Here is a 22546-nt window from a genome sequence, read left to right as displayed (position 1 = left end):
AAAGACACAAGTTGCTAATATCAGGAATGCAATTTGGGATATCATTACAGAACCTATAGATACCAAAAGGATAATAAAGGAGTACTACAGACAACTTTATACATACAGATTTGACCTCTTACATGAAACGGACCGATTCTCCAAGTGCAAACTACTTTGTACTTTACCAATTCTCAATAGTACAAGCTATTACAGCTCACCCAGTATGAGACAGATCATTTGAATAGCCCTATAACCAGTAAGGAAATTTAATTTGTAATTAAAAGCTTTCAAAAAAGAAATCTCTTAAGTCCAGATGTCTTTACTGGATAATTGTACCAAATATTTAAAGAATTAACACGAATTCTACATAGTCTCTTCCACAAGATAGATAAGAGACTACTCTTCCACTCATTCTATGAAACTAGTATTACCCTGATATTAAAACTGGACCAAAAAAGTATAAAAGAAAATGCAAATATTCTTAATAAAATATCAGCAAATAGAATTCAACAATATATAAAAATTATTTTATACCATGACAAACTGGGTTTTTTTCCAGGGGTGAAAGGCTCATTCAGTATTCAAAAATTAGTCAGTGTACTTTGTCATATCAAAAGAGAAATTACATGATCAGATCAGTTAATGCATTTGAAAAGGCATTTGACAAAATGCAATACCCATTTGTTCTAAGAATGTACATGTTGGCTATGATACAGTCAGCACTGCCACAGGAGGAAATAAATGTGGGGCTTAGAAGGAAATTTATTGTGCTCACGAGTCCCAGAATGTTGTCATTGAATGACAGAGCCACAAAGGAAGCATCAGGTTTTGGTCCAGTGGCAGAAGATGGGAGTAAGGGAGATGCTTAAACAGAGCCTTTATTGGGATTTCTATGAGAAAGGCAAGGCAGAGCAGTGTAAATACTTTAGGACTGGCTAGTTGGAATAATTTCAGTGGGCTTTGGGGCATAGAAGTGGTCTCAAGTTGTCTGGCACTTGGCCTTAGGACAAGTCAGGGCAGAGGAAATACTGGCTTGGCGGGTATTAGATAAAAAGATAATTGGTTTACATATGAAAGTTGTGTCATTAGTGCCGCCCTTTGCTATCTGTAAGAATTGGTTAGCCCTAAGAGGGGCAGTCTCTCCTCAGGTCTGTAAGGAACCCAAAAAATGTCAGAGCATCAGGAATACAGAAAATAAGAAAATATAATTAATGTAATTAGTCCTATGATGATGGAAAGATGCCAAATACTGTAAGAAATAATGTAAGAAAATAACACCATTAATGATAAAAGAAAAAAAAAACTTAAGGAAACTAGGAATAAAGGGAAACTTTGAAAGCTTGACAAAGAAGGTCTTTTTCAAAACCTACAGCTAAGTCATGCTTAATCATTAAAAAAAATTTCCCCCTAATATTAGGAATGAGGCAAAGATGCCTATTCTCACCACTGCTGTTCAACATAAGTCAACATAAGACTGCAAATTCTAGCCAATGCAAGTAAGGTTAAAAAAAAAGAAAAATAAAAGCGATATAGATTGTTAAGAAATAAAACTGCCTGTTTATAAAAGGTTATCCTTCTATTTGCCTTAGGGTCAAACATATTTGATTATAACTTAAACTTGATGGTGCAAACTGAAGCTATATTTTGAAAAAAAAAAGTTACATACCACAGGGCTATGGAAAAGATGTATTACCCTTTTTCTCTTTTAAAAAGTGCCATATTTGAATAATACTATTCTATTTTTTTTTCTGCTTTCATTTGTCTATTTTTATTGCTTCTAATCTATTGCCTTATTTTATACACAATTGACTAGGTGGATATCTTAGATGATTCCATTTCTCCTTTGTGTAATGAAATGCATGAGCTTCGTGACAACTATTTACATTCATAATTCCTGATTGCTACAGAGTTCCCAATTGTAATAAAGTTGAGGTTACTAGAACTCAGGCCTCCACACAAATGGGATAGATACTAGTTAGCATAGTTCCATTGTTTTTATCTCCTTATTTTAAAGTCACAATTATATTTCAGTGAGTAAAAGCCTTTAGAGTTCAAAGATAATATAAAATTTTGGATTTCTTACACCAAACTTTGTTAGTTGTAGTGCTGAGTTTTTTCAGTACTCTTAATCCCCCTTTTCCAGAACAACTCTACCCTTTACCTTTTCTCTAAGAAAAAGAAGCAGAATTTATTAGGTTCTTGAATGAGAAAAATCCTGTGTTTACTGCAAGAAAGGGAGAGGGCATGAAAAAAATAAAAATTATTAGAAAAAAAGCCTTGATGAGGAAAATAAAGGATTATTAATAATTCTAGGACTTGTACTCATCACAGAAATTGTATATGAATCCCTGTGCTGAGTAGTAATACTTTGTGGTAGTGATGTTAATAATACCACCTGCTTTTCTTCTCTTAGGACTACAGAGACATCATTGACACTCCAATGGATTTTGCTACTGTTAGAGAAACTTTGGAGGCTGGGAATTATGAGTCACCAATGGAATTATGTAAAGATGTCAGACTTATTTTTAGCAATTCAAAAGCCTATACACCAAGCAAAAGATCAAGGGTATATAATTAAATTGTTTTTGTGTTTAGATTAAATGAAATCAGTAGAAAAGTAGGTTAAGTAGCCAAATGTTGCTTTAATTAAAATTTAGAGCAAAATTGATTTTCTGTTACGTTCTTAATGGTATTCCTAGTGGAAAAAAGAATTCACGTCTATTTTTTTTCCTTCTATAAAATAACAATGATGTCACTAATGTTTAGGAATGGTTACTTTTCTTAAACACATCTCACATACATATTGTCCTGGTATATATTTAAGGTTATGTGGGCTTGACTTTTCCAGCTGTGTTCTGCATTAATGGAAAGGCATTTTTGTGAATGATTTATAAAAATGAATAAAATTATAAATATCATTTTCTCTTTGGGCAAATAAGACCCCACAAAGGGATGCTATATGGAAGTGAAATGAAAAAGAATAGATGCTGGTCCTAAGTAGCAGTGGAAAAGAAAACAGGTTCAAAGCCTCAGAGATAGGGATGCCTGGGTTGGGTGTCTCAGCGGTTTAGCGTCTGCCTTCGGCTCAGGCATGATCCCAGTCCTGGGATCCAGTCCTGCATCGGGCTCCCTGAATAGAGCCTGCTTCTCCCTCTGCCTGTGTCTCTGCTTCTCTCTCTGTGTCTCTGATGAATAAATAAATATTTTTTTAAAAACCCAAAATCTCAGAGATAGTTTCAGTGTGACAGAGTTCACGGGAATTTTGTCTACATGAGCCATCTGAATTGATATTAGGGCTTTTACTTTAAGAATCTGGGGCTGCCTGGCTAGCTCAGTCAGTAGAGCATGCAACTCTTGATCTCAGGGTTCTAAGTTTGAACCATGTGTTGGATTAGAGAATACTTAAAATATTTTAAAAAAGAAAAGAATCTGGAAACTTGGAATATTTCTAATCTAAATATAAAAATAATTGTAAGCATGCTTTAATTTTGCTCTTCATGTAAAGAGATTGGGGGAAAGTATTGTTTAAATTGTTAAAACTACTCACTAGTAAAATACTCTATTTGTATGTTAATATTTACTGAACAAGCATTTTCCTTTGAGGAATGTTTAAACTTTTTTTTCTTACCACAGATTTACAGCATGAGTTTGCGCCTGTCTGCTTTCTTTGAAGAACACATTAGTTCAGTTTTATCAGATTATAAATCTGCTCTTCGTTTTCATAAAAGAAATACAATAACCAAGAGGAGGAAGAAAAGAAACAGAAGCAGCTCTGTTTCCAGTAGTGCTGCATCAAGGTATTTGATTTCTTTTAAAAAGCATCAACTGATCTATAACTTTGTCATCTAAATGATAGAACTTGGTGTTTTTTAATACTTCCTTTACTATTCCCTATATTGCAGAATGATATATTTGACATGCAAGTTCCTAAGATGTGGAGGATTTTTAATCTTTTAACTAAAGCTATACTAGTGTAAGTGCTTAAATTCAAACTGCTAAATCTATACAGTAAAACAGCATTTTTAGGATAGTGATGGCATCATGCTTTCTGTCATATAACTGTAGCATTTATGGCGATCCTTCACTAAATATTCACTTTCAAAGGCTCACAACCATATGAAATCCACTACAAATCTCATATTTTAACATATTTCATAATAGTACAAATATTGAATCCAACAGTATTATTAAACTATTTTATTCATCTACGTAAAGGTATAAGAATGACTAATGATACTATTTTATTTACAGCCCTGAACGGAAAAAAAGGACGTTAAAACCCCAGCTAAAATCAGATATCTCTACCTCTCCATTCTCTACACCTACACGAACAGTTCCACCAAGGCATAATGCCACTCAGATAAATGGTAAAACAGAATCCAGTTCTGTAGTTCGAACCAGAAGCAATCGAGTGATTGTAGATCCAGTTACCACTGAGCAACCATCTACTTCTTCAGCAGCAAAGACTTTAATTTCAAAAGCTAATACATCTGCAATGCCAGGGAAAACAAGTAAGAATCAGTTATAGTTTCTAAAGTGAAGTATATATAATTTTTAAATTTAAGCTTTTATTTTGCCAAGTAAAATATACTGGGTTTTAGTAAATTCGGGCAGAAAGTGGTTTTGCTCTCTTTATTGTTTTTGCTCTTTTTTGTTTTCATTTTTAATAAGAAAAAATTGAGATTTAGGAATGTCAGTGTAGAGTAATGCTTAAAAATGGCAACTCTGATCCAAACTGCCTGAATTTAAATCCTGGTACCCAGACTTGGTAATAATTTGCCAAGTTGCCTTTATAATCTTGAGGTAACTTGTTAGTGTCGAAAAGATCTGAAACGGTTTTTCCTGTTTAAAAGTAGATTTCCTGAGGAAACATTAAGCAACCCCGAGGTTTTATCCTTTTGGCTAATTCAGGTTAGAAGTAATCCCAACCTCCTTGTTTGTTTTTAGGTTAAATAACTCTTAGCTTTTAATTTTGTGTGTGTGTGTGTGTGTGTGTATGTGTTTTAGTTCTAGAAAATTCTGTGAAACATTCCAAAACCTTGAATACTCTTTCAAGCCCTGGTCAGTCCAGTTTCAGTCATGGCACTAGGAATAATTCTGCAAAAGAAAACATGGAAAAGGAAAAGCCAGTCAAACGTAAAGTGAAATCATCTGTACTCTCAAAAACATCCACTCTCACAAAGTCATCACCTATCATTGAGCAAGGTAAGGTGTTCTTTGTAGCTTCCAAGATACATAGTACATATTTCTTTAAAAATGATGCTTTTTGTCAAAGGTAGCATTTATATCCTCTCTTTATTAGTATGCTCGTTTAAAAGTCACATACTCTGTACTAGTTGATAGATTCAGTGAGACATCTCTTGATTTGTAGCTTTGTGCCCAAAGCAAACTCTGTTGTCATTAAACTTAAAAGCCATGAAAACCTTGCTATATGGAAATGAAAACAAATTTTAGAATCAAAGCCTTTTATATTAAATAGTTCCTAACTTCATTATTATACCACCTTAAGTATATTCAAAAAGTTTAAATTAAATTGGATTTAATTAACCCAATGTAGCAGTCTTTACTTATCTAGAAAAATTAAGTTGTTTTTACATCACAAAATTCAGCACACTGCCCTTCCCTAAATAGTAACTCATCAGAGTTGTCTACAGCCTGACCACTATTCTGTGATACAACTTTTAACCCTTTAGAGTTAAGCTTCCAAATTCTTTCATCTGCATATTTTCATTATAAAAGCTTTATGTTTAAAAGATGGAGAAAGTAACTTACATAATATACCCTGTGACATGTTAAAACAATTATGGCTTGTTGGCAGTAAGCAGCTCAAGAATAAGCATTTTGTATCATGACTTCCAAATTATGCGTAAACAATTTCCTCTTCAGTTTTATTAGAAACCTCTCAAAATTTAATTTTTCAACTGAAACATCCTTTTTGATTACTGGCATTGGAATCTACCCCCCTACATAAGCTTAAAATCAGGGAGTCATCTGGCCTTCTCTTCCAGATACGCTTCACAGTCGTTAGTTTCTTTTACTAATGCTTCCTTAATATCTCAAAAATCCATTCCTCCTATCACTTCTGTGTTCTTAATTCAGTCCTACATAATTTCTCAACTGAACTATTATCTTAGTTTCCTAACTTGTCTTACTGCCTCCATTTCAACTCTTCCACATTGTGCAAAAATGATCTTTCTGATCATTTTGCACTCTGGCACATCTTGTGTGCACGCCCATACAATACACACTCACATCCTTCCCTGCTTTCAAATGACATGTGAAGTCAGTTTCAATGTTTTTGCCTTTTATTTTTTTTTTGTTTTTTGTTTTTTGTTTTTTGTTTTTGCCTTTTATATAAGATTCTTCATTACTTGGCTCCTGCCTAACATTCCAGCTTTCTTTACTTTCTCCTCTTTTCTTTTTAAGGTTTTATTTACTTATCTATTTATTTATTTGAGAGAGCAAGCAGGAGAGGAGGGCATGGTGAGGGTAGAGAGAAGCAGGCTCCTCACTGAGCAGGGAGCCTGAAGCAGGGCTCAATCCTAGGACCCTAGGATCATGACCTGAGCCGATGGCAGATATTTAACTGAGTCACCCAGGTATCCCATTCTTTCTCCTTTTCATATGCCACCTATCCTCTACAACTTGAAAGTCGCTGAAATACCATTGCCCTCTTCTTCTTTCTTTGGAATCTCTTTTTTTTTTTTCCAATTTAATGGTTTCCTATTACCTTTCAAGTCTCACTTTGAAATATCATCTACTCGAGGAAGCTTCTTCTTGAGTCCTTCAGACAGAATCAAGCACTTAATCTTTTATTTGCAGGAACACCCGGTTCACCTTTTTGTGGCAGTTAGAGTATTCTTTTTTACATGTGTCTATATCGAGTAGAAAAGAACTCTTGTCTTTACTTTCTCTAATCACCTATACTTAGTATATAGTGGACAATAAGTATTTGAATAATCAAGCAAATATGCTCGTTTGGGCAATACATGTACAGAAGCAAATGACTTTGTGTATATGAGTGTTTTATATTTTTATATTACTCCTTTCTGAACTAAATTAAAAATTGTATATATGGGCAGCCTGGGTGGCTCAGCAGTTTAGTGCCACCTTCAGTCCAAGGCGTGATTCTAGAGACCCAAGATCGAGTCCCACGTCAGGCTCCCTACAGGGAGCCTGCTTCTCCCTCTGCCTGTGTCTCTGCCTCTCTCTCTGTCTCTCATGAATAAATAAATAAAATCTTTAAAAAAATTGTATATAGTATATTTATAGGCCTTGCTTCTGTCACTTTGAACCCTACAGAAATTAAATGTATATAGTAAATTGATTCTAGCATTATGTTGGGGGGGACGAGTCCAATAACCAATTTGATTTACATGTTTGAGTATCACAAATATATGAGTTACCAGTACAGTATATAAATATGATTAGCTAATAAGTCATTATTATGTAAATATTGAAACCTGGATTAATGGAATCAAGAGGCAGTGCTGTCCAATGGAAATATAGTATAAACCATGACAAGCATGATTTAAGTTTTCTAGTAGCTACTACATGTAATAATAACAGGTAAAATTACCAATTTTAAGAATTTATTCTATTTAATCCATTATATCAAAAATATCATTTCAGCATGTAATCAATATTTCAAACTATACATATTTAAATTTAATTAAAAATTCAGTTCCTCAGTTGCATTAGCTGTGTTTCAAGTGCTTAATAGCCACATGGTTAGTAACTACCTTGTTGAGCAGCACAGATCAACATAAAGAGAGCTACCTTTGTTCTTAACCTTTTTTAGTTTATGTATTGCTTTGTAAAGTTGATGAAATCTGTAGTTCTTTACCCAGAAAATGCACCTAGGCGTATTAACACAAAATTGGGACCATTTCAAGACGTTCATGGAGTCCTTGAAGCCAAGCTGTAGAATTTCTATAGTGGGTGTATGGACTGGATATTTAGAATCCTTGTCTTAGTAGTCTTAATGTAAAACAAGATATATAGAATCCTCAGGTTAAGTATAATTGTGTGTTAGAAAATACTTTTTTCACAAACACACAAGCACGTTTCTCCCCTGCTTCCCTTCCCCTTACTATACTAGAAGACCACTAAAGAAAATTATTGGTACTCTGTGGGTCAGGAAATGACAACTTTGCCCTTTCCCTCTGCTTCTGGCTCTGACCTCTTGTGACCTTGATTTTTTCCTTGATATTTATGAAATATAAATTAAACCTATGGCAAAAAAAATACCATTTTGAAGAAGCATTCTCTTTAAAAGCAGTGTTCATCTCTTTATGGATTTCCTCTAGAATATTATATTGCATGATACCCATCACAACCAAACAAAAAAATCTGAGAACTTTGAAGGAAAAAGTGATAATACATGTCTTCATCTGATAGGGTAATAGCATTTTTTTTTCAACACAGAGGGCAGTTCATCATGATGGAGATCCTGTAGATATAGAATTTGATCTTCAGAATTTTCTGATTTTTTTTTATAAAGCATAATGGCCTTTATCATGGAATTTGTTACAATTATAATGGTGGCATACATAATAGGGTTGATTGATACATGGAGTCAGTACACTTATGATAATAAATCATTTGCCATTCAATTGCACGAGGATATAGGACTGTTTCAAAGAGCTTGTGAAGAAAACTGCTATTTAGTTGTTTATTTAATCCTTTTTAAACAATTCTGAGAACATAGTTCATGACCAAGAGTAACTTATTTCTACTCTTATAGTTAGGGTATGTGAAGAATATCAAAGGCATGGTAGTTTTTATGGAGAATAGCTGATGTAAATTATTCCAGTAGATGTACTCTGAAACTCCTTATGTGGTAGGATTAAGAGAGGAGATCCTTTTTACTTCTGAGGGACTTAAGGAAATATTTAGACTATAAAATCTTCTGTGATTTTAGAGAGGGTATGATGATCACATCCAATATAGACTGAAATAAGATTTAGAATCATTCCAGTCTTGATAGTTGCTTTTTATTCCATCCCTAACAGGAAATAAATGATTAGAGATAAGTAGAAGGGGATTGCCAAGTTAAAATGTCATGGATTTTATATAAGGTCATTTTCCATAATTGAACTGCTTAAAGGTGGTAGGAGTACAGAAAACTTTTTAATGAGGTAAACAATAAAGTTCTTTGTGGTTGCTAAGCTCTGTACAAATACATAGGGTCATTTTGTGTAATGGAAAAAATGCTTTTATATTAAAATGTGTAGTAAAGGTATAGTAGTGGAGTAAGAAGCCTTGGTTAATCACAGCTCTATCATAATTTACAGTATTGACAGATTATTTGCTCTGAGTTTCATTTCCCTCATGTGAGATCATTAATGACTTCACTGAGGATCTTTTCTCCTCTGAGTTTTCAGTAGAAAATAATGCTATTCAACTATTAGCCTTCTGCTGGTTCTTTTTTCATTTTAGTAAAACAAAAATTAGGATTGCATTGTTACCTAAGTATAGCAGTGTTTTTACTGACTAGTTTGAGGGTCAAATTAAAAAAGCAATTCCATGTATTAAGTGTGCTGCTGTTCCTTTTTAGCAGATTGTAAGAACAATGCTCTTGTACCTGGAAGCATTCAAGTAAATGGCCATGGAGGGCAGCCATCTAAACTTGTGAAGAGAGGACCTGGAAGGAAGCCTAAAGTAGAAGTTAATACCAATAGTGGTGAAGTTATCCACAAGAAAAGGGGTAGAAAGCCCAAAAAGCTACAGTATGCAAAGCCAGAGAATTCAGAGCAAAATAATGTGCATTCAATCAGAGATGAAGTAGTTCCTTCTTCAACATGCAGTTTTCTTTCTGAAACTAATACCGTAAAGGAGGATTTGTTACAGAAAAAAAGTCGTGGAGGCAGAAAACCAAAAAGGAAGATGAAGACACAAAAACTAGATTCAGATCTCATAGTTCCTACAAGTGTTAAAATGCTAAGAAGAAGTAACCGAAAAAAGCCAGATGATCCTATGGATGAGGAAGAAGAGTTTGAGGAACTTAAAGGCTCTGAACCCCACATGAGAACTAGAAACCAAGGTCGAAGGACAGCTTTCTATAATGAGGATGATTCGGAAGAGGAGCAGAGGCAGCTGTTGTTCGAAGACACCTCTTTGACTTTTGGAACTTCTAGTAGAGGACGAGTCCGAAAGTTGACTGAAAAAGCAAAAGCTAACTTAATTGGTTGGTAACTTGTACCAAAATATTTTACTTTGAAATCATAAAGCAGGTACAGTTAAGGAATACGTAGAACTAAGGCTTCTGCTTCCTTGCTGCTATGGTGGATTAGGGAATGTTATGATTTGATTTGCAAAAAAACAAACAAACTTACAAGACACTTCACTTCTTTAAATGAATATATATATATATAAATATATACATATATATTTTAAATGTTTGCTATTTATTGCCCTTAGATAGGTTATGCATTTCAACATTCATTTCATTCACTGTTTGAAACAAAAGAAATTGAGGACCTATAATGAATTCCCAGTTTATTTCTGGAAAAGACAGTTCTGCTACACTCTTAAGGAGCATAATATTCCTAGTGATAGAGCATTTCATGTTAAAATGAATTATTTTTTACCAAGCCAGGTACATTTCTATTGATACAGAAGTCGTGCCCCTAGGAAGACAGATGTTATCAGAGTAGCAGTAAATTAAGAAGTGTGTTTCCTCTAAAGATAAATATAAAATTCCCACCATTTGATACCCTAAAAAGTTTAATTTTAATTATAGAATGTTCATCTACAAAGAATCTAGACAAGGCTTTTGCTGTATTCCATTTCTGCCAAACATAAGAGAAAATGTACTGATGGAAAGGAAACATATCCACATTGGAAAACATTTGACTGTCTAATTTTTCAGACCTTGATTCTTATATCAATCACTCAATCTCTGTTTATTGTGCCAAAGACTGAGAATCAGTGCAGTGGAAAGCCTGTTTTTGACTGTCAGGACAGCATACACTTTTCAATATTGGAAAGGCTATATATTATTCTAAAGAGCACGTTATTAAAAAGAGTTATGCTGAGATGTATCTTTTTTTGGTACTTAATAGTAGAAAATAATGCACTGGTGGGTCCTTTGACAGAGATGTTTTAGAGAAAATGTTTAAGTGGTTAAAGGATTCAAGGAAAATACAGGAAAAAGGTATGGGATTTGATGTTTACTTGTTGATCTGGATTAATGTCGTTTCTAAACTTTAGACATATCTAATAGGCTAAAATGACTTACAAAGAAATGTGTCTGTGTGTGTATGTGTATATATTGATAAATGGGTATAATTAAATATATATACAAACACATACTTATATACTATTACCCAGGTATAAATTCTTTTTTCAGGATTTTTTAGATAGTGGTAGAATAAAAATAATTTTAAAATGTCATACTTTATAGTTTAATTTTAAGGGGAAGATTGGTTATTTTCAATTATTAAAGGTTAAAATAGGCCAAATCACTTTTTATGCAATCATGTTTTATACAGTGGTCTCATTGCACATTGTGTTTTTTCTGCACTTTTTATGGTATCCTTATCACGCTGGTATGTCAATATACACCCTAAAGAAAAATTCCATTTAATGATTGTGCCTTGTATTCTATTATTTTTTGCATCATTAGTAAAATTAAGTTGTCTATTGTAAATGATAACTATATGACTTAGGAGAATGTATTGCTATATGTACTGCTATGGAAAAGGAAAGCAGTTATTTATTTGTTTATGGTACAGTTAGTTATTTTATACCTTAAAAACCAACATAAATACCATTTCTATTGTTTGAAAATTATTGTCCATTTTTTAAAAAGTTTAAAGAATGTAGTATTTTCTGAGGACTGGTATGGTACAAAAATGTAACCAAAATTTTCAGATACTACATTTTTAAAAAGTAAGGATGGGAAAATGTGTATCAGCATGACCCTGATATAGAAAAATAAAGTCTTTAATGGAACCTTGGCAAAATACATTACATAATCATTTCTTATTTCTGGTAGGGATAAATGTCAGTCATTTAATTGTATTGAAGAACAATGGAAAGTGATGCATTTGGGCTTTTTTTAGATCATTTGTAACTAAATTTGTACAGAAATCCTCCCGTGAAATTAAGTAAACCATTTTCCAGATCTTAACTGGATTGCTGTGATTTTGCAGTCGAGAAATAATTTCAAATTTTTCAGGTTTTTTGTATATTTATTTTTTTCTAACAAATATATTTAACTATATAATTAAAATTCAGTAGTTAAACTCTTCATAATGCAGAAATGGATGGCTTGGTTGTATAGTAAAATGAGTCTTTCAGTTACACCGTTATTGAGAATAATGTGTATGTTTGAGATTTAAGTCATTAAAGTAATGTGTTGCTTTTGAAGGCAATCTATTTGAAACATGTAATTTCCTGATGTTATCTGCATTGTGTTGGAAAAAAATAATAGGCTATATATAAATCCATTTTTGTAAAAGTTATGTGTATAGTTTTAAGGTGTGTACAGAAAAAGGAAGAGCGTACACAGTCTTAGAGTGGAGTATACCTCTAATATGATGTATGGATTAGCAAAGAAATGATTATTTACCATCTTAACTGCAACAAGTAAATGTATTGTTCTCTTCTAAAGACACTGTATATTTATGACCTTATTTGGACATCATTAGACACTGGTTTCTTAGTAAAGCAAAAATGACTTGGATCCAGATTCTTTGTAATTGAGACACTTAAAATTATGTATTAGTAATAGCAGATATATTTAGATTTTATATTTTTATAATTTAGCTTCTATACATGCAAAAGTTGAATTGAGAAATTTACATCATTGCCATATTTTTGTTTTGTTTGACCAAATATCAAAAATATTGGAAAAGTATCCTCTTTGAGACAGTGACACCATGTATGTACTCTTCATAGGGCAAAAGGAAATGTTGACAGTTGTCATAGGTGAGCAATAAAAGCTTCAAGTTTATTGAAAGTTTCAGAAATATAACTTGTTACATACATGGAAAATATAAATCAATTTATATATTTTTAAGTACCTAACCCTAATATTCTTTCCCTCGACCCCAGCAGTCTCCAGTCCTAGTCAAATGAAAAAATTATAAAATGTTGCAAATGAGCAGTTTAAACATTCAGGCTAATTACAATCTCACAACTGGGCAATATATATATATAGCTTCTTAAAATTTTATCCTTTGCAATCTACTAATATGTCATTAGACTGGTTTCTGCATAAATTTATGTACTAAAGGTTTGTTGGTCTTGTTTCCATTGTTTTTATTATTGGCACAGCTTCACAAATTTGAAGACTATTATTAACATTATTATGAAAGTATTTTCCTCAAATTTAATTAGAATAACTAAAGGATAATTGTGAGCTCGATCATGTCACATCTGAAATAAAAATTTGGCTGAATTTAGTTAACACTTGGAAATGAATTGCAAAAGATAGACTAGTCTACTAAAAGATCCTCATGCAGCAGCAGTGTGTTAACATCTAGAACTGCCCATTATCTGTAGTGTGGTATATTAATCAGACATTTTAGCAAATGTATTCAAATAACTTTTTTGCTTATGTGATATTCACAACTTTTACATGTTCTAAAATTTGACTTCTAATATACATTATAGTAGTATTTAATTCTAGCATTCCATTTTGTCCATACATACCTATGTATCTCTCACATGTCAACTGGAAGCAATTTTGATTATCAATTTTCTATTTAATGAAAACAAATTGTTATTCTGAATGTTTTTGTTCACCTGAAATTTATTTTTGAGTAGGTTGAAAGGACCAAGATACTTGAGTGTTTAAAGGGCTTATAAGCATTCTCCTTATATGCAGGAAACACTTGATTTTAAAAGTCATAAGAGGGGAAGTAATTTTATGTTCCATGAATTACCCCCCATACTAAGAAAGTATTTAAGAAAGTATTTTTTACATAAGAGGTTGTGATGTGGTTTAGTTATGTTTAGGTGAGAATTTATTTTCCTATTAAAATTAGAAAAATATACCTTTACTCCTTGCACTTCTCCTCAGTTCCCCAAATTTCCAAGTGATTTGAACTAAATACTACATTTACTAAGAAACTACTTATGTTCTTAATTATACTGAGCTAAGCACTACAAATGATGTTTTGTACTATGTACAGTAGCCAAGAGGTCAAATTGAGTCAGAAGACTGTAACTACCACTTTTGACGCTCCAGAGATAAATCTTGTACACACTGCAGTAAAATAATTAGAAAATATTATGCGCTATAAATATATATTATTTTTAGTTTTGATAGCTCTGTGTTGAAATACTTTTTTAATGCAGATGAAATCATCAGGAAATTAACCTTTATATGGCACAAACCAAATACATAATAGTGGGTGGCTATGAGTTTCTACATTTAAGGAGCTAAGAATAGGTTTGAAATGATATATAGTACACATGATATGATGCAGAGGGCACACACATGCTCATTACTTTTTAAGATTGTGTGTGTTGATTAATCACAATGATAAACTATTAATTGAGGCAAAAATACAAAGTTACATTTTTGGACCATATTAAAACTGCAAGAAGATGAGGTCTTCTTAAAGATCTTTTAGAAAACTTAAATCCTGTCACACGATATTTAGACGTGTAGAATGTAGCTCAATTTTTTAAAAGTAACTGACCTAGAGGGTTAAAGTTGAAACTGACACATTTTCAAATTAAAATTATACTTATTTTGTACAGAAAACAATGTTAAACACAAGCAAATCTGTTGTATGTAATAAGTAACACAGAGTTTAAAGACAAATTATTTAGCTTTATTGAGGTTTTTGTTTTTTCCTTCCAGAAACCTGGAATATCATGTTATGAACAGCAGTCTCACATCAGAATAGCAGTGCCCTTTCTTTTTGTACATATTGATTGGACCTTTCTTTACTGTTATGTGGACACTTTCTATGTTAGTTTTGATGCATAATTCTTTGAATCCTTTTATACAAACTAGAATGTATGTGTAAGAATTCCTGTCCCTGCAATGTAGTAACTACAAACTTATTTTTAAATAAATAGAAAACTTGTTTTTCTAAGCAATTTTGTAGAGCCTCCTGATTTATTATTATTATTATTATTAACAACAAAACAGTACATGATTTCATCAGGCATTGTACCAAAGAAGTTATTATCTAAATGCACTATTTAGCAGAATGTTAAAATAACTTGCCAGTTAAAGGATTGTGGGTACCCTAATTCCAAAATAACCAAATGTTGAAAATAGGTCACTTCCTTTTTTTTTTTTTTAATATAATATTTGTGAGAGAACATGTGCGCATTAGAAATGGGAGGAGCAGAGGGGGAGAATTTCAGGCAGAGCCTGGCTTAGAATTTGATCTCTTGACTCTGAGATCACAACCTGAGCTGAAACCAAGGGTCTGTTGCTTAATCGACTAAACCACTCAGGTGCCTCAAGTTTCTTCCTTTTAATATACACATTTAATAAAACAATTTTACTAGTTTATGATGTGCAAGTTACTGTACTGGGTGATAAATATGATATTCAGGTATTTCTAAGATAATTCAAAGTTTTTCAAAATGAAGTAAAATTTCTGCAAAAAAAATGGAATGATGAAAAATGTCTCTTGTTAAGCAGTTATGCAAAATAAGATTGTGAAGGTATTGCTGTTTTCCTAGAAATTTGTTCAGATGGGGCATACATTTTCAACTTCCTAAAAATCCTAATTTTAGTATAAGGAATACATAGGCTATAATAAATGATAATTCAAATTAAGTAGTTAAAGGGGTGACTTGTGATTTTGTACTATCAATGACCATTTCTCCCTAAGAAATTTTGTTTAGGGCAGCCTGGGTGGCTCAGTGGTTTAGCGCCACCTTCAGCCCAGGGCATGATCCTGGAGACCTGGGATCGAGTCCCATATCAGGCTCCCTGCATGGAGCCTGCTTCTCCCTCTACCTCTCTCTCTTTCTGTTTCTCATGAATAAATAAAATCTTTTTTAAAAAATTTTTCTTTGTTTAAATGACTGTATAAGTATAAAATTCTAAGTTGAGGAAAACAGTAAACATTCCCAGGGTACCTTTTTTTTTTCTCTAAGCTGATACTAATACCAAGTATATATTTACTTAGGGAGCCAGTCAAGAAAAATTCATTTTCAGTAACCAGTATTTACTGGTTTCTCTTTTGGAATAACAACTTTATGTTCTAGGCTGTTTTCCTGTTGTTTAAGGACAGTAAGATTAAAAACCAAAGCACAGGACTTCTATCTCTTGCATTATACATACCTTGTGTTTATAATCTTTTTGCACTTAACATGTTTTACTCTATGTTGATTGCTCTTGGGTTTGGGAAAAAAAAACAGATTCAATGAAATACCTTTCTGCCTAATTAGCTAGACATGGTGGCAGCAGTGTAATGGAATGAACTAGGCTGAGTTGAGTCATCTCTTTTAGCTTCACTTTCTTCATCTGTAAAGTTTAAAAAGCAATTAGATAATCCGCAACATCCAGTTCATTTCAAATAGTCACAGGATTATTTCTCATTTGTATATTGTCCCCTGTAGTTGTGGTTCAGTTTTGGCTTCTCTGTTTAGTCCATAAATAAAATAATGCTATTGTATAACTTTTAGGTAAGCTGTATATTGTCATGACCTAATTGTGTAAGTGCAAGACCTTCTGCACCCTTAGAAAAGGAAGTTTTGAGTTGCAGTATTTGTTACTGCTAATAAAAGGTAAAAGTTTGGTGATTTTTCCCAGGGCCCTCTAGGAAGTCTCAAAGGTAGTTTCTGTGTAAAACACACCTTGAAATTTTTTTTTTTTTTTAGGACTCAATTTGGGGAAAGCAAAAGTTTCAGAGGAGATTCAATCACTTCATTAAGACAGGATCATAAGTGCCTGAGAATGTAGTTCGTTTCCCACTTCATAGAAATGAAATAAAATATTTAAGAAGAAACAGAGAAGGCAGAGCAATTTCAAGGAAACACATCTTTCCCCAGTGGGAAACTTCTTTCACTTTGGTCTTTGTTTTAATAATCAAGGACAGTATAAAGTTAAAATAAAGCCAAGCAAATTATTCTGATGAGATATGGAAAATCTATCTGAGCAAATTATACAGAAGTTGAGGAATTTAGTCTTCTTTTGAGGCCTTTAAGAACAATTATTTTAATGGAGAAAGCCAAATTCTAGTTTGGTACTGACCTACTCCTGAACAGTCAAGTTTTCTCACGCTCTTCCCTCCCCTTTCCTTGCTTCTGAATAACTGCATCAAAGCTGGGGGATTTTTGTCAAATTTTTTAGTACATTTTGTAAATTTCCTTTTAGACTCTTCTAGATACTCAAGTTTTTCATATTTTAGAACAAATAGACACCTCAGGACAAAACTCTTTGTCCTAGAAAAACAAACTCACTCTGTTATCTTGATACTTAATTGTATTTTTCTGGCAGTGTTTGTCTCAACTACATACGTTAAATGCAGATTTTAAGCAATATAATTATTTCACTGAGAAAATCAAAGGAAAGGAATTGAAAGCTGTCGTGTGGAAGCATCTGCAGAATAGCAAAGCTCATGAAAATACATAACTTTGAAACCTTAAAGTTGCAAAAATAGTTAAATACATAACCCAAAGATAGCCATCCATAGTATTATAAATAAAAGAAGCAAATGTAAATAAAATTACTCTAAGTGAGCAGTATTTCAGTATTGAATCTTATATAACAAGTAGGTACCCAATGATTACCCACTAACATTAGTCCAAAGTTTGAAGTTACCTGAGGATCTTGGAAATTCTATTCTAGCTGACATCCTATGAAACATAATTACTATTACGAAAACATTTATCAGAATCACAATTTGTTTGAAAACACTTTATATTTTTATTCTAAATACTATGTAAGTAATGTTAGCTTATCTAGTTAGACCAACATGAGAAATTTAAGGGCTTCAGATTAACTTGTCTTTTAAACAAACCCAATCTTCATTTTAAAAATAAAATGTATCCTCTGAAACTAATATTACATTATGTTAATTAATTGAATTTAAATTTTTAAAAAGGAAAAAATATTCTTGGATTATACTCCATACTTATATAGAAAAGACAGCCATTATTTAAGTTAAGTAACTTTAATAAGCAAAATTACTAAATCAGCTTAATTTGCCCAAAGATTTTTAATTAAATAAACTAGGACTTTTTTTTTTCTTTTTTTTTTTTTTTAGATTTTAGTTATTCATGAGAGACACGCAGAGGCAGAGACATAGGCAGAGGGAGAAGGAGATTCCCCATGGGAAGCTTGATGCAGGACTGGATCCCAGGACCCTGGGATCACGCCCTGAGCCAAAGGCAGACGCTCAGCTACTGAGCCACCCAGGTGCCCTGCACTGTTTTTATACAGCAAGCTTATTTGTTAATTGTAGTTTGGTATCCAGTGAAATTAGGTCGCTCTATTTTATATAATATGGCTCCTCTGATTACTATGAGAGTTTAATTAGTATTCTTTGGTTTCCTAATACTGACAGAAAAATACATTCCAGACAATCTTTAAAGTGGTCTAAGTGAGGAAGGCTGACTAAAGTTAAAAAGGAAATAGGTCACCAGGGGGATTAGTGAAATGTAGTACCTGTGAAAAAACAAAGCTGGAACCTCAGAGTCTTTAGGATAGAGCTCTGTCTGGAAGCAAAGGGGCTATATATATTTGTTATTTCTCTGGGTAAATATGGCCTTTATAGTTTTAATAGGGTTATCTTTATTTCATGGAAATGGAAACAGCACAAAGCTTGATGAAATTATCTGTTTCATAAATTTGGGGGTAGTGTTTTAGCTGAGTTCACGAAGTCCTTTTCAATGACTTTTAAGATTTTGGTTAAAGGTCCCACTCAGATTAAGTACACTTAAATGTTAACTTGTGGATTTTGTCCAGTAGAGTTAAAAGTTGTTTCTGTTCATTGGAAAAAATAACTACAAAGTTATTGTATTGGTCAGTAAAACATTAACCAGTTTTGAATCAAATTCAGTGATTTACCTTCCTGTGAATGAGCTATACTTCCTTCCTTGAAAGCATCAATTTTTTGAAAACTGGGCATTTAAAATATTGTAATATAGTGATTGGAAACCACATTCTCTCTGCCCAGGTTTTTTCAAAACAATCTTTGTAAGAGATACTAAAGACAATCTTTCTTATAAAAACAAGTAGCTCACAAACATTTTAATTTTTTTAGTAAACCTTTTTTTTTTAAAGATTTTATTTATTTATTCATGAGAGACACAGAGAGAAAGGCAGAGACATAGGCAGAGAGAGAAGCAGGCTCCATGCAGGGAGCCCCATGTGGGATTCAATCCCTGGACTCCAGGATCCTGCCCTGAGCTGAAGGCAGATGCCCAACCGCTGAGCCACCCAGGAGTCCCAGCTCACAAACGTTTTAATGTAAGAGTCCCAGTTCAGGGGCATCCGGGTGACTCAGTTCCAGGACCCTGGATCACGACCTGAGCAGAAGGCAGACACATAATCAACTGAGTCACGATTATGTGTCTGCCTTCTGCTCAGGTCGTGATCCAGGGTCCTGGGATTGAGCCCCACATCAGGCTTCCTACTTAGTGAGGAGCCTGCTTTTCCCTCTCCCTCAGCCTGCCACTCTCTCTGCTTCCCTGCTTGTGTTCTCGCACTCTCTCTGGGTCAAATGAATATATAAAACCTTAAAAAAAAAAAAAAAAAAAAAAGGCTGGGATGCCTGAGTGGCTCAGCGGTTGAGCATCTGCCTTTGGCTCAGGGCATGATCCTGAGGTCCTGGGATTGAGTCCCACATCAGGCTTCCCGTGGGGAATCTCCTTCTCCCTCTGCCTATGTCTCTGCCTCTCTCTCTCTCTCTCTGTCTCTCATGAATGAATAGATAAAATCTTTAAAAATAAAAATAAAAACTGCAAAACTTGCAGCAAACGAAGTTCTCTCCCTTTGCAGGCATTGCTGAATGAACAAATTCTAGCTTTTTTCTAACCATTCTGACCATGTCTTTTCTGGCTTCTTTTCACTTAAATATAGATTTTTCTACCTTAGTTGTCTTTGCAATCTACATGTACTCAAGTGCCAATACATTAATTAAACTAATCGTTAATACACTAATCAAACACTATGTGCCAAGCACTGTTCTACATTCTTTACATATAGTAGCTCTTTCATTTACTTTTTTCAAGATTTTAAGTAATCTCTACACCCAATGTGGGGCTTGAATTTACAACTCCAAGATCAAGAGTTGCATGCCCTTCCAACCAAGCCAGCCAGTCACCCCCATATAGTAATTCTTTTAGACTGCAAAATAGTTTTATGAGTTAAGTACAATTATTATTCCCATGTTACCTTAGGGAAACTAAAACACACAGAGATTAAATAACTTGCTCTTTATTCACAAATGAGTTGACTGGACAAATGAGTGATTTCTATATAGAACATTGGCACTTCTTTCTAAGATTGGTCTTATTACAAAAGGCCATTATATAAACCATCAAAAGGGCCTGCTTCTACTACCCATGATCATTTTCTGATAACTTGGGTTTAAAAAAAACCACCAATCTGTCACGGATCATATTACTTTTCATTGAATCTCAACAGTGTATTTCTAGACATACTAGACCAAGTCCTCTAAGAAGTACACACCAAGATGGGATTATACATGGAAGAATTTGAATAAAGGAAATGCCTGTGAAAGAAAATTGAGAGGGAGCTAGGAAAAGCTGAGATCTATCAGATGCAATGTTAAGTGTGACCCAAATGAAGCAGAGAGGGAAGGAAGGTTGGATGAAAGTATCTTTGACTGCTATGAAGTCTAAGGAAGACTCACTCACTCAGCAGGATGACTGGGAAGTCCTTGAACCACAGGTGACCACCAGAGGGTTCCCTCATTTCCCAGATAGGTATACACCTGCTTTAGTATCCCTGCGGGCCTGATATTGGCTGGAAGCAACCTCAGGAAAAGGAATCTGTGGCACAAATGCAGCAATGGTGCTTAGAGGCCTGGTCTATTAGCTCTCTATAGGTGGATTTCTTCAAGGCACATTCTCATGGCCACCACAATATGCTCAAGCACCTGATGAGCTTTTGATTTTATTTTAGTCATAAGATCAGTGTAATATTTTTGTTTAATTATTGCCATCACTTCTAACCTCTTGATGTATTACATTGTTAGGAATGCAGACTCACAACAGTCCTTGAAATAATAATCTCCACTAATCTTGCTGTTCATAATTTATGATATGCAGCCTAGTATCCAATGATCCATATGATATGGCCAGAAGTTCATATGTGAAGCATGATAATAATTCTGTCTATATAATACCTAAGATATAAAAACCATAACTTGTTACCATAATTAGCATCAATAAACTCTATTCAGCTTGTTAAGCCAAATGTCATAATTACCTAATAAGGGAGTTGTTCCATCATTTTATATAGGCAACAGATGATTCACTGGAAATCTTGAGAGCAATTCTATATATGCTGTATTTCACAGAAAGCTTTGAAATATTTTAAGAGTGTTGCCCTGAATTAATTTTTTACGTGACATAGTTAACCAGGAGCCTTGCAGAAATAGAAATTTAGGCAAGACAGCCTAATACACCCTAGACATAATACAAAAATGTCAGATTATAACTGTGTAAACAGACCTTTGCAGCCTGACCAATTTTTTTTTTTTTTTGGTCATACAGTTCGGATGCCTGTCTACCAATAGCCCAGGTGTACAAAAGCTACACATTTTATTTTAGAAACACGAAAGCATTGTACAAATATTTTTAATGTGCTGGATATTGTGATACCAAAACTCAGATAATGGCTCATCTTCAAAATTAAGACTCATTTCAGTCAAGACATTAAAAAAAGTTACCTTCTGGGTTAACGTTTATAATTCTTATCAGCTGAGGCACAAGTTTTTCTTGTGTTTTGAGAAAATTTTTCAATGTTCTCTTACAAGTTACCACCCAAGAATTAGCTAATAAATATATTAACTTGTTGATCCCTAGTTAAAGTAAGTTTCTTTTAATTTAGAGGAATTGGGGACACCTGACTGGCTTAGTTGGTTAAGCATCAGACTCTTGGTTTTGGCTCAGGTCTGATCCTAGGGATAGGAGAAGGGCTCTGTGCTTGGGGTGGATAGGGGGCGGGGGCAGGGGCTTGCTTCTCTTCTCCTCTCTGCCCCTCCCCACCTCTCAGAGAAATAAATAAATCTTAATTTACATGAATGGTTAAAATATTTGATCTATATTACAAATGAGATTTTATTTTGGAACACTGCATATGACTCAAGTATTTTGGCAAGTATAACATTGCAATGATTACAAATATTGATTCTACATTCTGTCATCTTGTGTTTAGTAAGGAGCATCTAGAAAGTGTCAAAAGATGTAAGAGTGTATCATCTGCTCATTCCTATTGCTTCTTCCCATTTTACTTACTATTTTACCTAATATCAGTATTTTCCAAGAAATCTAATACCCATTTTTAACTCCTTTGACAGAAGTAGTTGAAATATTGCTAAAGAAATAAAGGAGGAGCTTCCTTTTAAATATGTGTTTGTTTGTTTTCATCACTTTTTTGGCTTAA

General features: G+C 33.5%; 1 protein-coding gene across 3 annotated transcripts in view; it reads left to right on the top strand.

Annotated features, from left to right (window-relative positions):
- PHIP (PHIP subunit of CUL4-Ring ligase complex) overlaps nt 1–10680 on the top strand; it is a 127308-nt gene extending 116628 nt beyond the window's left edge. Inside the window, exons 36-40 of one of the 3 annotated variants that reach the window (XM_072735780.1) lie at nt 2396–2548; nt 3616–3779; nt 4234–4493; nt 4990–5187; nt 9545–10680. In XM_072735780.1, the coding sequence (XP_072591881.1) occupies nt 2396–2548; nt 3616–3779; nt 4234–4493; nt 4990–5187; nt 9545–10179 (1410 nt within the window). In that variant the 3' untranslated portion in view covers nt 10180–10680. Of the gene's footprint in view, nt 1–2395; nt 2549–3615; nt 3780–3884; nt 3956–4233; nt 4494–4989; nt 5188–9541 lie in introns of those variants that run through there. The other 2 variants (XM_072735778.1, XM_072735789.1) reach the window with 2 other exon arrangements.
- Nucleotides 10681–22546: the final 11866 nt, after the last annotated feature.

This window comes from Vulpes vulpes, chromosome 1 (genome assembly GCF_048418805.1).
Source record: "Vulpes vulpes isolate BD-2025 chromosome 1, VulVul3, whole genome shotgun sequence".
In the NCBI taxonomy this organism is placed as follows: domain Eukaryota; kingdom Metazoa; phylum Chordata; class Mammalia; order Carnivora; family Canidae; genus Vulpes; species Vulpes vulpes.
The sequence above is the reverse complement of the archived record's forward strand: the minus strand, read 5'-3'. Positions and strand labels throughout refer to the sequence as shown.